Source organism: Mirounga angustirostris, unplaced genomic scaffold (genome assembly GCF_029215605.1).
Source record: "Mirounga angustirostris isolate CCGP_5_RB_7025 unplaced genomic scaffold, mMirAng1.0.hap1 SCAF_12, whole genome shotgun sequence".
NCBI classification, from domain to species: Eukaryota; Metazoa; Chordata; class Mammalia; order Carnivora; family Phocidae; genus Mirounga; species Mirounga angustirostris.
In genome coordinates, this window is record NW_026991720.1 from 3,492,134 (window position 1) to 3,513,454 (window position 21,321).

General features: G+C 49.3%; 1 protein-coding gene across 1 annotated transcript in view; it reads right to left on the bottom strand.

The window, feature by feature from the left end:
* DPP6 (dipeptidyl peptidase like 6) overlaps nt 1-21,321 on the bottom strand; it is a 689,297-nt gene that overhangs the window by 238,204 nt on the left and 429,772 nt on the right. Inside the window, exon 5 of the mRNA XM_064575688.1 lies at nt 17,045-17,119. Within this exon, the coding sequence (XP_064431758.1) occupies nt 17,045-17,119 (75 nt within the window). The remainder of the gene's footprint in view (nt 1-17,044; nt 17,120-21,321) is intronic.

Consider the following 21,321-nt stretch of genomic DNA (forward strand, 5'->3'; position numbering starts at 1 on the left):
CACCACCCTTTGTGACCTTAACCAGTCTGTCCAGTGCCAGCAAAGAGCGCCCACGTACTCATCCAACTCGCTGCAGACCCACTCTGTGGCTCAGGACACCGAAGGCTGGCGAGCCCTCCTCAAACCAGAATTGAACCCCCAGGCTCCCACCTTTTGGAATCCGTTCATTGCAGCACCCTGCCTCTTCCCCTAAAGAAGCCCAGCCTGGGCCTGCAGCTGGCGATGGACCTGGGCAGCTAGGGCCTCCTCTGCTGGCAGTGGAAACGCTGCTGAAACAGTGTGGCCCCCAGCCTGACTTCACAGCACGGCTCCCAGCAGGTAGCAGGGCAGGCAAGGTGACCAGCACACACCCTCCATGGCCCGTCCTTTGTCTGTCCCCTTCCCTCAGAAACAAGAGGGTCCCTTGTTTCTGACTCTCTTCCCAAAGAGTGGCCACCAAGAAACAGTGATGGGAGTCCTCTGATGTGATCCTCATTGCCACCGCCATGATCTTGGCTGCCGGCATCAACACAATTAGCAGTCGTTGCCCGCCATCGTCCTTGTTACTGCTTTCTTCACCACCACCACCACCACACAATCATCACCACCGCCACCACCACCATCATCATCACCGCCATCACCACCACCATCCTCACCACCATCAACCATCCTCACCACCACCATCATCATCACCGTCATCACCGCCACCATCCTCACCACCATCACCGCCACCGCCACCACCATCATCATCATAACCGCCATCACCACCATCGATCCTCACCACCATCACCGCCACCACCACCACCACCACGACCACCACCATCATTGTCATGACCAGCATGGTTGCTGTCACTACAGCTATACCCGAGATTCAACTCTTGGTCTTAATCCTGATCTCAAGCAGCAGCTCCTTCCCTAATCCAAACACCTTCCTGCAGTTTGAAAACTCCCCCGGGCATTTGTGACTGTGAATCAGCATCAGAGGGGAGACTGTGCCTGCCATGGCCTGGCTCCACTCCTGTGGTCTTTGCACCTCTGGACCATAAGCTCAACGCCAGCAAGTGCCGAGATGCCTCATGCAAAGTTCAACCAACCACACATTAATCTTGCTTCTGAGTCTCAGCCTGTCTCTTTCACTGCTGCCCCCTAGCGCCCAGCACACTCCATGTGCACATTTCCTGGGTCATCAGTCCCACGGTTGTGGCCTAATGGGCAACACTGATCCTAGCTATCTTCCTCCATGTGGAGGCCATCATTATGGCCCGGGACAGAGCAGGTAGTCAATAAACACTTATTAGCAGAATGGATGTTTTGGTTTGAGTAAAAAAATAGAGTTGGCCTCCTTAGTAAATGAAGGTCTATTTGCCAACCTTGGCTCTTCCATTTCAAGTGAAAACACACCATGGGGTATACAAATTTACGATAAATTTGAATGCCATGATACCGATAGGTTCTAAAAAGACACCAGAAATGATGTTCAAGCTGGCATAAGATGCAAAAGCGCAGAAAAAGGAAGCTCTGGAAAGTGATGAGGATGTCATTTTTGATCCATAGAAACAGAACTGAACCTAGAATTCCCAGACCCCTGGTCTTTGGACTCTGTTCACCGCAGGACGGTTTTGCTTCAAGCTGGCTTTGCTACGTCTCCACTTTCTTGTGTGAGGAATGGTTGGGGCCACTCCACTGGACCACGGTGACTGGTCTGCCAAACAAGTGACCATCCCAGCCTTCATTGCAGGACAACCTGCTCTGCTTTGCATGTCTTAGTTTTATAAGTCAATGATCCCTCAAAGCTAAAAAGGCTGTTTTTCCCAATCACTGGTGGGGGGTAACAAGAGGGGCAGCTGAAGAAAACATGACCCTCTTGGTCCTGTCTTCCTCCTCTGCACCCCACCATTCCCACCCATGGTCACCCTTGGGCCCTCTGGTTGTCAGCCCAAGGCTGGACACAACGAGGACAAGAACCCGCCAATCCTCACCCCCCTGCACTGCCTTCCGTGGCAGAATAAGGCCAGGATATAGCAGAAACTTAGAGAACTCTTCTCCATTTTCCCCTTTCTTGATCCTATGGCGTTCACTGGTTCTTTCATTTATTCAATCAGTATTTGCTGATCTGCCAGGTGTGGAGAGAAGCAGGGTGGGCCGTTCCTGCCCATGGGGAGCTGGTAGCTCAGGGACGGGAAGACCGGCACATTAAGCGGTTTACTGAGTCCCATGTGATGCCCAGGGCATCCGGGGAAGCCTCTGTAAAGAAGTTACATTTCTCAACGGAAGAGACACCAGCTGCACAAGGTCGAGGAGATCCAGATGGAGAGAAAAGCATGCACGGTGGCTCGGGATTCATTTAACCAAGAGTAACAGAAAACCCTGGGCCAGTGGCTTCAACAGGGCTGAGTTTTCCAGCACACCGAGCCCAGAGGACGTGGCCGGCAGCGTCAGCTTGATGGTGCCGTCTGGGGCCTGGGCTGCCTCTTGCCCTGCCACGGGTCTGGTCCACGCTTGTCCCACAGGCCTGGTGCCACGGCTTCACTGCAGGCAGGGCTGTGGGGGAGGGAGGGCCACTCTGGCTCTCTCTCGAGACAGCTAAGCTTTCTCAGGCGTCCCACTGTGTCTCCAGCCCCGTGACATGGCGTCCCACCACCGTGTGAGCCAGGGAGGTGAGTGTCTTCTAGAGACATGGTGAAAGTGGATGCCAGCCAGCAGGGAAAGGAACCGCAGCCTTTCTGAGAAAAGGCCTGCACCCCAGAGGTGGGTTCAACCACACTTCATGTGACTCCGCGCTGTCCTCGCCTCGGTCACTCCCCAGCCCCCTGAGTTACAGCACAAAGAATCAGCCTGCCTTCCCCTGCTTCGTGCAAACCTCACCTCCATGTTTCTCCCTGGCCCTGGCTGCTCCCGGTGACACATGGCAAAGGTTCTTCCTCTGCCCAGTCCCTGGACTTTTCCCCGCTCCCAGCCTTTGCTCAGGAGCGTTCTCCCGTCTGGAGTGCCTCTTCCTCTGTCTGCTCTCTCCTCCTGCCCACGGCCGAAACCTCCGGCCTCCCGCAGAAGCAGAGCCCCACCCCAAACACCCCTCCTTTGGGCTCCCGGCTCACAGGTCTGGCCAGGAGGCCTGCTCCACCCAGCCTGGCTGTTCGGTTCTTTGTGGGTCACTGTCTCAATGTCATCAGGGTTTCTGGAGACAGAGGGGCACGGTCCGCAAAGGCCTGTTGGCGTTCCAGCATCACCGTTACGAACTCAGCCCCATCTTCCACAGCCTAACCTGGAGCTCTGCATTTCCACGAAGCAACAAGTAAGTTCTTGCAGCAAAATGCTCTAAGTGCCCACACGGTGAAGGCAATAATATTCCAAAGAAGCCTAAGATTTTCTCCATTATCAGGTCATAAAAATACTCTCCTCTTTAAAGCTACTTTCCAAAGGTCACATGCTGTTTGTTGCCATTTATTTGACATTCTAGAAAAGGCCAACCTGCAGGGACAGAAAACAGATCAGTGGCTGCCCAGGGGCTGGGGGTGGAGGAGGACCTGACCTCAAAGAGGCAGCAGGAGGGGATTTTCTGGGGTGACAAACGGTTCAGCATCCTGATGGGTGCTGAGAGTTACACAAGCCTACACAGGCCTAAAACGCAGAGAACTGTACACCAAAAACAAAAACAAAGCCAAACAAAAAGAGCCCTGTAAACATTTAAAAAAGAGAAAGAAAAATCCATTTTTTCATCATGTTATATATACTTCTACACTAAAATCAGAGAAGACATCTAAGATGGGCTGAGGACTATCATACCTATAAGTCACCAAAGGCAGCATTTCTGCGTGTATTCTGGGCTGAATCATTATAAAGATCAGCTGCAAAGCATTCTTAAATACTCAAGACATTACCAGTCTCCTCAGGATGAAGGGCTTTAAAAGATACTTCACAGAACACAGGGCTTATGTGCTCGGCTGAACAAAAGTGCATTTAGGAGACTTAACTCATGGAAGCTGAAATCGTTGGCTGCCATGCCAGGCTTTGCAGACAAGGCAGGCAAATGTTCCACCCGCAAGATGCTCATGGCCCGGACAAGGCTCAAGGGGTCAGGAGAGCCTCGTGCAGGTGGATGCACTGCTCTCCCGGCTATGAACCGAACCCACGCACAGGACCCGTGAGGGGGTGGCCAGGGTGCCAGGTTACATTCAAGGCCATCAGGGAGGGCTTCACCACGGGGTGGGGGCAGAAGGGCAGGGTTAAGAGCAGGTGCTCCCAGAGAGGAGGACCCTGAGGCAGCCATAGCCCCGGACTCAGTGGGCAGCCTTCTCCAGCCCTGGTCTCCCAATCCGTAGAATGGGAGAACAGTGGGACCTGCTCCCAAGGTGGGGGATGACTGAGCAGTCAGCACCGTGCAAGGCACACAGGAGGGGTGTGTGCAGAGGGACGAAGCAGAGAGGGTGACCTGGGAGCTTCTATCTTAGTCTTGCGACTACTGATGTAGATGGAGAGAGAGAATTCTAGCTTCGTCCTGTTTTGAGATGGGGAAGATCTGAGTAAACACAAACACCTAATGCGTGGGGGCTGTGGAGATGGGGATGGCAAAGATACAGGGGCCAGGAAACCCGGAGGTCGGAAACACAGCAGAGGGGGTGGAGGAAAGCACTGGGGGGGGGGGGCTGGGCTGGAGAGGCAGAGGTGGGGATGCCCCTCTTCCTCCACCCACCGCGGTGGGGAGAACCACAGTGGAACATTCTCTCCCCTTCTAGAAACCCAGTGGATCAGGTGAACGGAGCCTCCACGAGAATCTTGTACACCTGTCTCTGTTCCCGTTGGTCCTCCCTTCCCCCACAGAAATGCGTGTCCAGCTGTGGACTGCTAACCAGGTTCTCCACAAGTGCCCTTTGCCAGGCACTCTACACCTGCACCCACTCAACACCTCTGCTTCTCGAAGCAAGTACTTGATGGGACTGTTGCAACCGGGGACATGAGCAGGGGTGACAGCACTTTTGGGAGGTGGCAGAACACATTTGCAAATCTGCATTTGTTCACAGCAAGAAGACACAGAGCTGGCAGCTGTCCTTGAGGAGGGCCAGGTGGTCCTGTTATCCCAGGGGGCAGCCCAGGGGCAGGAGGCCCGATCCTGCCTGTTGGCAGAAATGCACCGAACACCCAGGCAAGACCAGAAGTGCTGGACAGAGCACGAAAAGGCAGGCAGGAGGAGCGCAGTGATGGCTTCCTAAGTCACCTTGGGACATTCTGGGGAGATAGGTGATTGTTAAACGAGGTGACATGTATGGCCAGGACACCAAACAAGCCCAACCACACCGTCGGGCGGCACTCACCCTGCTGGAAGCCCTTCGGCAGCCCTGTCCTCGCTTGCCTCTCATCCACTGGAGCCTGACTTTCCCTCCACGTGTTCCTGCGGTTGCTGAGCACGCCGAGCACGCCGAGCACGCAGGGGGAGGGTGGAGGCAGGCAGGGCTGGCAGTGGTGCGCAACCTCTCCACCGGTGTTCCTCTCCCTGGGCTTGTCCGACCCCTCCCAGCTCCCCCGCACGAACCCTCTCTTCGTCTGATCTGCTCCCTGCCCCGCTCCTCCGCCACCTTCCCCCAAATGCCACGGCAGGCGCTGCACTAGCCCCCGCCTTCTCCAGCTCCTCTCCCTGACTGTATCCTCGGGCTTTATTCTGGAGGACACCTTGCCCTTGACTCCGTGATGTCAGCGGATGCAGGTCTGGTTGCTGTTCCTTGTCGTGGTGGTTGTACCCCCAGGGTCATGTTGGTGGCTCGCCCCACCCTCTCCCTCCGTTGTGCATACTCAAGGTTTAGAAGCAGCTCCCCTGCTCTCGCGCTCCTAACCCTTCCTGGATTTTCACTCCATGACCCTCTTTCTTCAGGGGTTCGGAGAGCATGCACGCTGACATACGCGGGAATGGACCGGCACCAGGCACCTGTCTCCTCCTTTCCCATCTGCCCCTTTGCTGCTCATGGCGCACTGGCCCCACCACCTCACGCATGTTGGGCTCCCTGGTGACCACCAGCAGAGGGTGTGACTGATACTTAAGTCAGGACAACTCAAAGGGCAGTTTGCCAATAGCATCCCTTTACCTGGCTTTTAAGAACACCCTGTGGCCTCAGACGGTGTCAAAGCTCTTGGTTCATTCGGGGCAGGGCAATCAACTAGAATTGATTATTGTGACATTTGTAGATTAAACTAAGGGATGATTTCACGAACTCTTTCTTATTTCCTCATCCAAGAAATCATGTAATCAAAGGAAAGTGTCCACCCAACCTCTTCATGAATTTCTGTCCTTTCCTTTTCTTTCTTTTGATAATTATCTCTGGTAGCTGTTGTGGCAGCCAAAAAAAATTCAAAATTCTCAAAGCCCCGAATGAGTAGGTGAGGTGGAATGCTCGATTATGGAATGATGCCTGCCTGGGCTCCGTCCACTTCAAAGGATGACTATCTTTCCAGTTTATAATTTCTTAATTATATAACAGATTGCAGAGCTGCTGGAGAAATAACACTGCACAATCCTCTCTGTTCCCCCTGCCTGTGGTGGAGACCTCGACTATCCTTTCACATGCACAAAGCACACACACACACACGGGAAAATCCTGCAGAAACAAGCCCTCTGATGTCTTTTACGTTGGTGCCACCGTCCAGTAGAGGGGAGACACTGAAAGGCCCAGGGCAGCACCCAATTTAAGGCTCATTCAAGCAACTGATCACTTCTGCTCATTAATTTCTACAGATTCAAAAATTGTGGTTATTGACTTGGCTGGAAGTCCCACCGTAGCAGATGCATCAATAAAACCTGCCAAGCCTTGATGTTCATGTGTGTTGTTATCACATGACCGAGCAACCCTGAACACTTCTTCTCCCATTTTCAGGCTTTTTCCTACAGTAGCACTCAGGAGCAAAACCACCCAGTAAGACATAAAAAGACTACTAGAAAATTAAAACCTATTATTAACAGAATACAAAATTACAAGGCACTTGCTGTATCACGCACAGAGTGTATCATCGGGTTTTTCAAATTATATGGCTCCCTTATTGTGGAAATACTAGGAAAAAACTGGGAACATAATAAACTCCTAAAAGCTACATTCTGAAAAGTCTATCTGTTACCATAAACATATAACTTCAGTTGCCTTTGAGAAAAGCAGAAGCACGTCCTGACCTGTTTCCAGAAGCAGGTTGCCTAATTTTACCACTGAACTAACGCGGCCATATGTGTGGATATTGTTGGAAATACTCTGGATGGCATCTTCACAGAATATTCTGTTAAACCATTTTCCTTGACGGCAGTTGGAACCCAAGATCACAAATGGAACTGGTCCTAACTCACAACGATGAATTCCTTCCAGTTTGTAGTAAGAGAAAAAAATGCTCCAACCACCAAGTAGAGATAATGATCTTTGGTGAAAGTCTCTGAGCCCTAATTGTTGTTCAGAAGGCCCTCGTAGCTCCGTCCTCCTATTAATCAGCTTTGTGTCTCTGCATATAATTGCTGCTAACGAGCTCACCCACAATAATGGACTGCTAAATTGGAACCGAGGACCGAATCTTTCAGGAAGAATTTGAGTCATTTTTCCCCTCACTACATTACAATGATGGCTGTTCATAATCGAAGCAATTAAGTATTCTCTAATACTTCACCGTGTCACTCAGCAAACCTCATTTCCATGTACATTTCCTCTTTTTTTTTTTTTTTTACCAATGACACAAACTTCCCTCATACATCTGGATTACTCAGAGACCCTGCACGGGCCGGTGGCCTCCAGGAATGACCGTGGTTCTGTTACCGCCGCTCACCTGGGGAAGCTGAGGCCACCACCCGTCTCCTCGAAGCTGCTCACCGTCGGCCGTCTGAGCTTCTCCCTCGCTTCTCCGACCTTCCACGCCGCGGCGTCCCCTGAAACGCCTGCCCTGCGGTTCGTGGCACGTGTGTCCTCCGTCTCTGCTGGGAGCACTGTCCCGTTTTCCCACAGCTGCCCCTGCCCTTCTACCACCTGTGCTCACATCCCGTGACCACCGCAGATTTCTGACCCCCTTCCTCCTACAGGCCCTGCCCGACCTCACTTCCCTCCACCACCCTGTGAGTCTCCACGGCTCCTCCAGAAAATCACGCCTTCCAAAACACTGTTGAACTCCCAGTTTCACTCACCTGCCAGACTTCCAGCCTCAGCTGGTACCATACGCCAGACCCCAACGAGCCTGCTGATCCACCAGCGGCCGGGTGGGCAGCTGGCTGGCTTTCCTGCCGCCTGAAACTACCAGCTCCCTTCAAACCACACTCCCTCAGACCCCCCACGCCTCTGCCATCATCGTCAGCAAGTGACCCTGTCTTGCAAGTTCCTGGGAAAACTAAGAGAATGCCTCCAAAGAAACTCAGTGATCCTCTCACCACTCTGCTGAAGGTGTCTCCAGTCACCTCCTCCTTCCTTCCTCCACCTCGCCGGGGGGGCCCTTTCCCAGAAGCCGGACATTCTGGAGAGGGCACAGTGAGTTCAAAGGCCCTGGGGTCGGCAGGGGTGTGGCATGTTAGAGCCGCAGAGGGAAGGCCGCTACGCCAGACAGAGCAGGTGGAGAAGGACGCGCAGGCCCCAGGCCCCTGCAGACACAGCATCCCGCCGGCCTGTGCTGAAAGCCACGGGCCCAGGAGAAAACTGACCTGACCTTATTTCAGTCTGAAAGAGCATCTGCCACCTGTGGAGACCAGCCTGGACAGGGAGCTAGAGGAGAAGCAGAGAGACCAGTGAGGAGGCTACTCTGGCAGCAGTCAGCTTGCCGTGCTGAGAGCGGAGAGGCTTCCTGGACTCACAACCACGGCACACAGGCCACCGGCCACGGCTGGCTACAGCCACTCGCGCTGCAGGCCCCGCCCTGCTTGCAGGGCTCCTGGCGGTCCTTCCACCCGTGGGGACGCAGAAGCAGCCTCCTTTGGCAGCACTCCACGATACAAACTAGTATGTCAAGCACCCTATGGAAACTGTACTCAGAAGTATTCATCTTCGGACTTTCTGATCCGTGGACTATTTCAGGTAAGTTAGATCCCCTATTTCTTCCCTCCTGCCAGAGCTACACGCACGTGCGAATTACCTTAACAATGTTTGCATTTGGTTGAGAAAACCACCACTGTTTCAGCCACATATTTCCTATGCTGAGTTTTGTGCTTTTAAATTTAGCTCCAAAACCCGAATAGAAAGGCACATAAACAAAACACCAAAATTCTGTGTGTGTATATGTTTTGAACCAGTTTTGTGTTAAAACAATACAACTACAAAAAAACAATACACCAAAAGACGCTAAGAACCTATCATTGCAAACTACCAGACAAGGAAGAATTTATGCCCAGTCGGTGACACTGTTCTTGGGGGGGGGGGGGGGCGGAAATCCACGCCCTCTGCCTTACGGTGGCGTGGCCCTTACGTAGTTTTGCAGGAACTTTGCTTTGTTGGACTTTCACAAGCTTCTGGAACCACGTGCTTAGTGCTCCGAGATGTGCTCTGTGAAAACAGGTGTTTCAGAACCCGAATTGATAAGGGAAATCTGTGTCCTAAGATGGCCCACCGAGCCAGCAAGGGAGTCCCAGCCCCTGTCCCAGGGCTCTTCCGGGTTCCTCTCCCTGCCCCCCCTTCATGCACGCGCCAGAAGTGCCCAGTATGCGGAAGTAGAAGTGTATAAATTACCCCCTTTGTGGTCGGGGCTCAGACCTTTGGAGATCACTCTCCTCTGAGCCCGCTGGCGTTAAATAAACCTCCTATCCTCCAAGATCTCTGAGTGCCACCTGGTTCTTCCGTCGGGCAATCCAGTCCAGGTTCGGAAACAGAATGACAATGTCCAGCAGTCAAACAGAGTAAGCAGTGGGCAGATAACCAGGCCTTGGACGGTTAGCAGCCCACTGTCAGGGTGCTAACACAGGAGTGTGGGCAATTTCTTGCACAAATTTGGCTACAGGAAAGACAGTTGGAATGGCAACAGCAGATCTGATCACAGAATGAAGGGGGAAAGGTCTGGGCATACTTCCGGGGGTCCAGGGCGGCTTTGGGCCCTGGAGAGGAGGCGGGAGAATTCTCTGAAGGCCAGCCTCGCCTCCTGCCATCGGAGCGGCTGTGGGAAGGAGCCTGACCAAGCCTCACTCTTCCGTGTGCTGCTGGTGGCTGCGGATGGAGACAGAGGGCTCCCTTCAATGCTGACATCAGTCCCTACGCCTGGAAACGCGCAAGAGACTGGTCCAGCAAGAACCATTGGCATCCGCAGGCTCCCAGAGGCGGGTCCAGAAAAGGCTCTCAGATAAAGCGGAAAGATCTAGTTCAACAGCCCGAGAATTAAGAAACACGTCTCCCTTAGATACCCCTGGGCGGAGATTTCATCGGTACTTCCCGGCAAGAAGGGATGTACGGATGTACTAAGAACCACGGGACCACACTACAACCACAGCTGTATCAGCTGCAGGAAGTCACATCTCCAGAATTATGTAAATTCATTTCCAACAGAGTTAGCCCATGAATATGGGGCCGATAATTTCTCGCTAATCCCTTATGTTTATAAAGTCTCCTAGATGTGGGTGATGGGTAACTCCACCTGACAGGTGAACTGCCAATTCAGGGCAGGGTCACCCCACCAAACGTGCTTGATCGGGACTGTCCGTGTTTGAGTGCTTTCCAAGCTCTACCTGAATTAGAAGTTCATCATCCCTTAGGTGGCATGAATGGGCTACAGGACCTCACTCCAAGGGCAGGAGAAGCACAGGAATTGATCAAATGTTAAAGTGCTTCAGATTTCTGCAGTGAAAAGCCCAGTATCACATCCCCCTTTCTCAGGTTTGAGCAAGATAAACTTGGGTTCATGGAAGCAGGTTCTAGAAGCTGGATATGACGCCTCTCTCCACCAAGGATCAGGGTCTGGGAAGCTCAGGGACCTGGGGCTTCCTGCTGGGATACCAGCTTTTACCATCCACCTTGAGGAAAAACAGAAATGGCAGAAGGTCTAGAAGTATTCAGTGCTAGAGACTCGGGGAAAACCCCACTTTCTGCCTCTGTGTGATGGGAAATGCCCCAGGCTGTTCACCCCTCACAGATCTATCCCCAAACTTCTCTGCCGTGGATGCGGGCGGGGGCTCTGGAGATGGCCAGATTCAGAAAACCAGGCTCTACGAACCACCATCTGCATTTAGAACAGCAAATTACTTGATTAACTTCCCCAACTAGTAAGTGGTGTCATCATTAACTACTAATATATAATCCGTAGAAGAACAAAAGAACATAGTATTTCTTTGTATGCTTTCCTTTTCCAGCACAAAACTTTAAAAGCCCTTTAAGATATGTACCAGGAAACCACAAGAAATATGTCCACATTTAATGACCTAATGATTTTTCCCTGCATTCTAATTTTATTGCTAAATTTGAGATTCTGGAGGTAGTATATATAAAAAAAAAGAGTAAGTTTTCACTCGGGTTCCTAAGAGGATCACCGTAATACTGTGCTTCCCTGGATTTATGTAGCATCTTTATGCCACCGAGCTTGAAAATACAATAAAAATAAAACAGTAAAAGGGATTACATAGGGAGAGAATCCACTCTATATCAGGATCTGGACTAGGTGTCTTCTGACATGACTCATTTAATTGCAGCATGACCCAGACAGGTGGGTTATTATTCACAGTGGTTTCCATCATTGGTATCCATTATATCCCTGGGTCACTAATGAACAACACAGTATCCCCACTTCTCTGATGAAGATTAAAGTGGTTTGGCCCCCCCTCGGTCATCAGCAAGTGGCTTGCAGAGGAGTGATGACCCGCCCGGTGTTCCTGCCCCCAGCCCAGACCTCCCCAGCCTTCTCCAACTTCTCAACACTCAGGGCAGGGGAAGAAAGCAAGTTATTATACTCTCCGGGCAGGTGTACTGTGTTCTTTAGCAGACTGCAGGATCTTCAAGTGCCCTATAGATGTGAGGTATCTCACGGTATGCCAGGCAGCGTCTGAAGGGCTCCCGACGACCCCCCACTCCCCACATGCACTCCTTGTGGAGTCCCCTCGCCTCACGGGTGGGCTGAGCCCAGTGACGTGTTTCTCGCCATCAGAACTCAACTGGGAAGGCCTGGCTGCCGTGAGGTCATAAGTGCTGGGAATGCTGTCTTGCTGGCTCTGCCTGCTTGCTGCTCTGATGGGTCAGAACGCCCCCAAACCACGTGTGTCGTCGACCGGTGCACCAAACAGATGAGGATGGTCTCGTGCGAGGGGTGGGGGTAGACAGGAGGTTAAAAAAAACCTTCTTTCTCTGAGTAGCTGACAAATAAATAGATGTCAAATGTTTATGTCAAACAACTGGGAAATGACGTCACATTGCAATTAGTCTGAAGACATGAGAGGAACACACACACAATTGCTATTATAAACTTAAAATATCCCTCCTTCAACTCTTATTGTCCTCAAGACACTGCCTTACTATCTGTATCCAAACTCCTGGACCACCTGTTCTTCTCATTCTCTCCCGGCCTCTCCGCGTGGACCACCTTCCCCAGCGCTTCTACTTGAGCCACCGCCAAGGTGGGTGATTACATGCAGGCTTCACCCAACCTCAGGTGGGTGCAGCTGGAGAGGGCCTCACCCCTGGCCCTGGACACAGCCACGGAGCCTCTCTGTGCTCAAAAGTATGCAAGCTGGAAGTGCGCTTGCTGGCACTCATTGGCTTGGGTTACCCTTCAGGGATGGAGGACAGAGGCTGGGGGATAATGCTCCCTCTTTCAGCCCCGCAGGCAGACTTCCAAAGCGCACAAGGCTCCACAGAAGGTCCAAAGGCATCCAGAGCCAGTTGGTCACAGTGGTGACCAATCCTGGGGCTGAGAGGAAGGTGCAGGACAGAAACATGAGCTAGGACTTCAGCATCTTGTGGATGGCACCTCTCGCCACAAGGAGGAGGGAGATCACCTTGAGAGAAGGAAGACCTGCCTGGGGGCTGAGCCCAGGCTCTGGTAAAACCTTCAGAGGCCACAGAGCATTTCCTTTCTGTTACATACATAATAAGATGCTTTGTTGCCTTTTCTCCTATTGTTCAACCTCTCTTCTTACTCCTTTTAAGATTTACCCTTTATAAGCTTTACAGTGTATCGAATTTCTGCAAGCCCCAGTCTCATGCTTTCTTCACTTCCATGTGTTTCCTGTAATTGTCCCTGTGGGTCATGTCATTCACACCCATGGTTGTATTTTCCTCCTTTAAGTTAATTACTTTGCAGATTTTCTCCATTCCAGACACTGCTTAGGAGATTCACAGGCATCTTTCCAGTTATTGACTTGTAAATTGTACTCTTATTAAATGTCCCAGAGTCACTTGAAACTCAATTGCAAAAGCAAATCTGTGAACAGCTCAAGATTCTGCCACCTTCCTTGTAGCCCGAAACCTGATGGGTAAACCCTGTCTTCTCTCTAGCCCCACTGGGTTTCTCTGTTCCTCTTATTCACCACACATCCTCAGGCCACAAGGACTCCATCAGAGTTCAGCTGAAGTTTCGATGCCTCCTGGAAGCCTTTCCGGGTCCACCTAAATGGGCCAAGTCCTTTTGTTTGATGCTCATGAAACTCCTCTTGGCAGTGCCATGTGGCCTGGTTTGCATGCTTCCACAACTATGGTGCAGGGTCCGTGATGTAAGTAGCATATCTCTTTTGCCCACATTACTGCCCAGTTTTGTTTTGTTTTTTAAATAAAAGAGTAACTGGAGACATCACCATGGAAGAAGCTCGAATCTTCCTGAGGAAAGAGCCCTGTGTCCAAGCCCCGGAGAGGGACACTGTTGTCGGGGCACCTGTAGTTTGCCAGGTAAGTGCTTCCCACGTGCTGTCACAGTCGGTCCCCCAGGCAGCACAGCTGAATACCCACTGACCCTTTGTTCTTGTTTGTTTGTTTGTCAGAGAGAGAGAGCAAGAGAGAGCACACAAGCAGGGGGAGCGGCAGGCAGAGGGAGAAGCAGACTCCCTGCCGAGCAGGGAGCCCGATGCAGGACTCCATCCCAGGGCCTTGGGATCATGACCTGAGCTGAAGGCAGACGCTTAACTGACTCAGCCGCCCAGGCGTCCCTGACCCCTTTTTAAGGTGAGAGGCTGGGCTCAAAAGAGGCAGCGGACTGAACTTGAGCCTGGGGCCATCTGACTTGCAGTCCACTGTGGGCAGGCAGCAGGGAAAAGTGGTGGTTGGAAGGGAATGTGAATATTTGGATTTTTGGGGTGAAGCTGTAACCCAATATACTGACATTTTATTGCAAATGAAATATTTATTCTATTTCATGAGAGATGCCTTGTAATTGGACAGTTGGTTCATACAAAAGTACTTTTTTATGATCGCCTTTTCAGTGAAAAGTTGAGTTAGTTCCTAGAAAGGAGCTGCCTCTGAAGCACAGAAATAGGAATGTGATAAACATGGATCCAAAGACAGAAGTCTAGCTTCCTTAACATTAGCTAGGAACTGCATACTGTAGTACCCATTTGGGAAATACTATATAACCCTCACGAGAATATAAAAAAGTTTCAAAACATCCTGCTCTAAAGAAACTTATTTAATTTTATTTAAAGTTCTTACATGTATTTGAATATGGAAACTTTTTTTTTTTTTTAGAATATCCAGGGATAATTATATTGACACTAAAAACAAAGTAGGGAGTCTCAGTTCGTTGCACTTTCTCCAGTATTAGAGACCTAGACCCTTCCCTTGCAACCCACCCACTTTTCTGAAAGTATCTGCAACTCAGTTTATCCAGTTAGGCAGTTATTCCTTTTTTTTTTTTAAAGATTTTATTTATTTATTTGAGAGAGAATGAGATAGAGAGAGCATGAGAGGGAGGAGCGTCAGAGGGAGAAGCAGACTCCCCGCCGAGCAGGGAGCCCGATGCGGGACTCGATCCCGGGACTTCAGGATCATGACCTGAGCCGAAGGCAGTCGCTTAACCAACTGAGCCACCCAGGCGCCCCAGGCAGTTATTCCTAATACCTCCTAACTCCAAGTGTCGTTGGTGGAGACCCCATTAGAGGACTAACGTTTCCCGCAGAGCAGAACCCTTGCGTAGTCCTACAGTGGGGACTGCTCACTACTTGAAACCAGGGAGGGTTGCTCCCCTGAGTCAAGTTTAAAGTATCCATTTCCACAGAGTTTTTTAATGTAGCACACACATTTTCAACACTCGAATTATTTTTGTTGTTCACTAAATCCACTCTAAATGTCTTACATTTTTCCTCAGTTGAGGAAACAACACAATCCTACTCCAAAGGCAAACGGATGCTGCGTGGTGAGAAAGGGTTCTTTCAAGGTGCCTGTTTATCACCCGTGTTCTACATGGCCAAGACTCACATTTAGCAAAACAGCCATCCCTTGGAATGGGGGCCCAAGGCACTCTTGCAGAAGGAGCATTGGGAAAGACCAAGGAAAAGTGGTGGGGAAGTCTACCACGCACAGAACCACTGAATCATTGATGAGCCCACATGCTCCCATTGAACAGATGGGAGAATCTCTTCTGCAAGATTTGGGAGAACAAATATAAGACTTTGTTCTGAAGGCTTCCAGAAGCAGGAATCTCCCATTGTAGGGATGCTCCTATTGTTAAAAGATGCTCTAGAGCAAGATGACCTGAAATCTGTCTTTCTATGCTTTTCTCACTTGGGTGTTGGCTGTGTTTCCCGGAGAAACCCAGGACAAAGCCATTACCCCATCCCTATGAAAGTCCTTCAAGTATCTACTGAGTTTTTTTCTCTTATTCAAGTGTAGAGATTACATTTTTGGTAGTTTCCATGAAAGGACCGAAGTACTCTGTGATCCATGTATATCATATATCCATGCGCTTGAAGCTTAAAGAGGTGAGTGCAGGGGTGGGCGTAGGACATGTAGCAGCATCCCAAGGCTAAAAGTTGCCTTTTACCATGCCCACTCCACTAGCCATCCTCAATCCAGTAGATAAAGATGACCAGCTGTTCCACAGAATGTGGGTGGGAAAAATGAAAACTTTTATGTAATGGACATTAAAAAAATCAAAAAATGGAAAAGTGAAGATAGGGTGCTTTTTTTTAAAAGGTCTACATTTTGAGGGAAAAAAATGGAAATCTCCAATAAATAATCCAGTCATCAAATAACTCTTACAAGAAATGCTAAAAATCCTAGGATTGGACTTGGATCTCCATGTACACCAATCTTTCAGCTACTCCCGTGGGATGAACGCCACAAGCCTGTCCTCCCCTTGCCGGGGCAAGAGCCTCTCAACCCACCAGGAAGCCATCCAGGCTGGAATGACAATGCAGGTACCCTTAGAGCTCACAGAAGCGTCGCAAAACTCTGGACAAAATGGTCTCAGAAGAACTGGAAAGGCAGAGGAATTCTATCTTTTACTTGCCGGAGAATAAAGTTCCACAAATGCACATTTCTAAAGTTGCTAATCTCTTTAAGCTGAACATCTGCTACACTTACACAAATAAATTTCACCTTCTAGCTCATTTAAAATTAAAGAGCCGAGATGAATTTTAAAATATGAGGCTGTTAAGAGACAAAAAGAAAAAAAAAAGAGCTAGTTTTAGGCTGCTGCTAAAGCCCAGGGTGAGATTTTATGGAAAATCCTGGTGCAGTTTTATGGGAGACTCAGATGAAGTGCTAAAAACAGGGATTTATATAATGAAAATGATATTTCAAGTCTTCTCTAGAATACTACAATGGCTAGGAGATAATTAACATTTTATTCTAGTTTAGGGAGAACCTGGCCGTTGCTTTTTGTTCTCAGGATAAAATTTATGGTATGACTGAGAAAATGGGAAGAAAAATGACGGCACAAAAGGGTAAGATAAATCTTTATAAAAAGACAACTTCTCGCCCTCTCCCTCAGGAAAATCCTATGAATTTACCCCTAAAAGGACTGATTTTTTTTTTCCCCCTGCCAAAGGGATTTTTATACCTGTCTTCTCTCCTAGGTGGCAGTGTGGCATAAAAAGAGACTAATTCAGGACTCACCCACTGTTTTCAGGATTCCAAGATCACTAAGAATGAAGGATCAAGGGAAAATACTCAATAAGGTCTCAAAAGAGAGAAACTTTTTTTTTAAAATAGAAAAGAGCGGTACTCACTGGCTCCACATTGTATGAAAACAGAGCGTACTCCTTATCTGGAGATATTTCATATCGGATGGCTCTTAATGATTCCTAAAAGAAAAAAAACAAAACAAAGGATTTTACAGCGTTAAATAACACAGCTCAGAATCTTGTAGGGAATCTGTGCTTACTGGTGCCGTTTTCAAAACCTGCTAATAAAATTTGTATGCAGTGAACTCGCTAAACTGTATTAAAGATGGCAATATCCTTTCTTTGCGAATAATATTCAGGTAGTTGATACTTTTTCACGTTTTATTCGTTTTTTTTTTTTTTTTCAAGTTGCAGCAAAGCAATACTTATGGTATCTATGGAAACAAATCAATGGAAGTAAAGATGAAAACCAGTAATCCCTTCCCCACAAGACTCCCATCCTCTCTGTATCTTTATTTTTTATTTTATTTTTAAAGATTTTATTTATTTATTTGACAGAGAGAGACACACAGAGAGAGGGAACACAAGCAGGGGGAGTGGGAGAGGGAGAAGCAGACTCCCCTCTGAGCAGGGAGCCTGATGTGGGGCTCGATCCCAGGACCCTGGGATCACGACCTGAGCCGAAGGCAGACGCTTAACGACTGAGCCACCCAGGCGCCCCCTCTCTGTATCTTTAAACACGGTTCACTTGCTTATTCGTACGCTTAAAAGCTTACATTAAGCAGACTGGTTCCTAAAAGAGAATCACATTCTACACGTTATCTTCTACCTCGCTTTTAAGCCATCATAGACACCGACCCACAATTTGGTCAGTGTGCAGACAACTAACCGTGCGTCTTCCTTCAAATGTCTTCATGGGACACAGGCATTTTTACATAAACGACATCATCAAAAATCCTGTCTCCCTTTAATTTCCCCCACCTCCTTGGCTGCGCTCACCCTGATGGGCAGACCCCCAACACCCACTTGGAAGAGCCCTCTCCATCAGCCTGGTGCGGGCCACCCTACTGACAATCCTATGGCCACGTGCAAACATACGGATGTGTAACCATAGCGAAAAGTGACATTGCAGCTCACCCATCTCTCACTTGGGTTTTCCCTGCAACAATCGGTTTAGCCTGGATTGCTGATCTTTAGAGCTTGCATAGTATTCTGTGGTGTGGATATACCTTGATTTACACACTCAGTCCTTACTAAAGGGTAGTTCCAGAAGACTCTTGCTATTCATAGGAGTTACGTTCTGGGAAGTGTCCACAAACCCCGAGTTAGAGAATACTGAAGCATTTCCTAGGGGAAATGCAGGGCTAGGTTTCAGCGAGGCTCTGGTCACAATCCTCTTGTCAACCAGTCAACACATAACCCTGTCCTACGCGTGCTTCTGTTTAAAGGCATCTTATTGAACACGTGCTGCCGATGCATTCACACGGAACTCAAAGGGACGGCAGTGTAACTCGTGCCTGGACGCAGCTCACCTAACACGGGTTTCCTCCGTAAGACACGTCACAGCCTTCTTGCATTTCGGATCATTACCGGGCACTTCGGCACTATCCTCGGGGACCATTCCAAACAACATGATCTCCAAGAAAAAACCACAAAAACGTGGAAAACATGGCACTCCCTAGGCCACACCCACTAAAAAACACTTGTTCAGTGTGAGCTCGCGAACTCCAATGTTTTTGCCACTATACACACACCTGGGAATGACTGCAAAAGCCCTGGGAACGTTCGTCTGGATGCCACAAACACATTTTAGCACACTGGCAAGCCCGCAAACACAGAAGCTGTTGAGTGATGAGGATGGGCTGTCCTGTGTGTCCAGGGTGGTCATGATACGCAACGTTGTAATAAAATCCTCCTCCATGTTTCTTTACTGGTGGGTGTGAGCTTTTAACAATTTTTTATGGGACAGATATCTAAGGGTAGGATTGGTGATTTTCAAGTTTTTTAAAAAATGCAAATAGATATTGTCAAATTGCTTTTCAAAAATGTTTTTGGATGGGCGCCTGGGTGGCTCACTAGTTAAGCATCTGCCTTTGGCTCAGGTCATGACCCCGGGGTCCTGGGATCGAGCCCCGCATCGGGCTCCCTGCTCAGGGGGAAACCTGATTCTCCCTCTCCCACTCCCCCTGCTTGTGCTCTCTCTCTCGCTGTGTCTCTCTCTGTCAAATAAATAAATAAAATCTTTAAAAAAAAGTTAAAAAATGTTTTTGGAATTAACACTCTCACTACTGATGAATGAATGCATACTTTCTCCCTTCTCGGGCAGCAGGAAGCACTGATCTGTATTCTGGGCTTTGACCTTCTGATGCATGGACGCTGGTGCCTCACTGAGAGCTCAGTTAATACTTCCCCGTGATGGGCACATTCGATCCTCACTGGGTATGTTTTGGGCAATGTGGATTTTATCTTCAGAAAACTGCATCCAAATCTCCTTGAAGGTACTTGCTATGCTCTGAGTTTTCTCCTATGTTTTTCTGAAGTTCACTCCTACCATGTTTTCATCCCCACTCAACCCAAACTCCTCTTCTCAACGTTACCAGACCCTAACGTGCTTCATGCCGTGATGATTTCTCAGCTCTCCTCTCGGCACACCGATCACCTTCTCTTCCTCAAAACCCTGTGTCCACTTGGCTTCCAGGATGCACACCTGGTTTTCTCCTCACTCTTCCCTGAGGTTTCTCTTCCTGCACCTCTGCTGGCTCCCTTCTTTTCCCTGACCTCTGAATGCTGGACTAACCAACATTAATAATTGGGCTTCTTTGCTTTTCAATCAGAAATCACATCGTAGGTGATACCATCCAGCCTCGTGGCTGTGAAAACCAGGTACCTGCTGAGGATTTCAACTGCCACATGTCCCAGACCTCACCCCCCACCCCCCCGAATCCGGCTGGACCTGACCCTGAGCTTAGGCTCCACTGCCTCCCTGGCATCTCCACCTGAATGTCAGGTGGGTGTCTCACTGTAACAGGGATAAAACAGAGCCTCTCACATCCTATCCCCTCTCCTTCCAGCCCCAGGGACAGTCCTCCTCATCTCCAACATGGCAACCCCACCCACTCAGCTGCTCTGGTCAAGCTCCTGGTTCTCCTTTCTCTTCTGTCTCACACACCTGACATCTAGCCAAGTAGAAACTGCTGGGGGTCTTCCATCAAAGTCTATTCAGAACAGTCCCCACCCCCCCGCTCTTCCTGGTCTAAGCATGGGTCCTTCTTCTTGGGCCATTGCAGTGAGCTTCCAGCTGTCTCCCAGGCTCTGACTTTGCCCCCTGCAGTCTATTCTAGCCCCTTGGGTCAGAGCCCTCTCTGTACAGGAATCATCACCCCGCCCCCCCACTCACACCCCCTCAGCTTCCATCACACGTGGACTGAATGTCAAAGTTCCCACTGAGCAGTGGGCCTGCTGCCTAGTCCCCATCAACTCTCAGTCCCCATCTCCAAGTATGGCCCTTTGGCCCCCTCACCCCAGCCACACTGCTGTCCACATCTTCCCAGAGCAAGCCGGGTACATGCTGGCCTCGTGGTCCTTGTGATGGTCTTGCTCCTGCCTGAAATGCTCTAGGTGGTCACCTGTCAGCTTTCTTCTCAAAAGCCTCCTAAGTGAGGCCTTGCCTCTCTTCAGTGGCCATGACATCTAGAAATTTCAGTAGTCTGCCTCTGACGTTTCCTTACCCTCTTCCCTTATTTTCCTAGGCTTAATCATATTACAATAACATACATTTAACTTATTTATCTAGTGCTCGTCCCCTTCACTAGAATGTAAGCTCCTTGATAGGAGAGATTTTAAAAGAAATCTTTAATTTCTCTCAGTGATGCTTTGTAGTTTCCAGGGTATAGCTCTTGCCCATATTTTGTTAAATGTATCCCAAAGTATTTGGTATTACTGATGTTTTGTATATATAAAATATACATGTCTCAATATTCAATTGTTTATTGCTAACAGACAGAAATAGAATTAATCTTGGTACCCCGAACCTTATGCTCTGCAACCCTGCTAAATTTCATTAATTGTTCTAGCAATTTTTTTTTTTGGTAGATTCTTTAGAATTTTCTATGTAATCATATTTTCTCTGACTAAAGAGTTCTTTTTCTTCCTTTCCTAACTGGATGCGTTATTGCTTCTTTTTATGGCCTAATTACACTCTAGAGAACCGCCAGGACGATGCGCAGCAGAAGTCACGAGGGTGGGCACCTCACCTTTCCCCCGATCTGAGGGAGAAGGCGTTCACTCCTCACTGTTCGGTGGAAGGTGCTTTTGCAGATGTCTGTTATCAAGTGAAGACGTTCCTGTCTATTTCCAGTTTGCTCAGAATTTTTATAATGGAT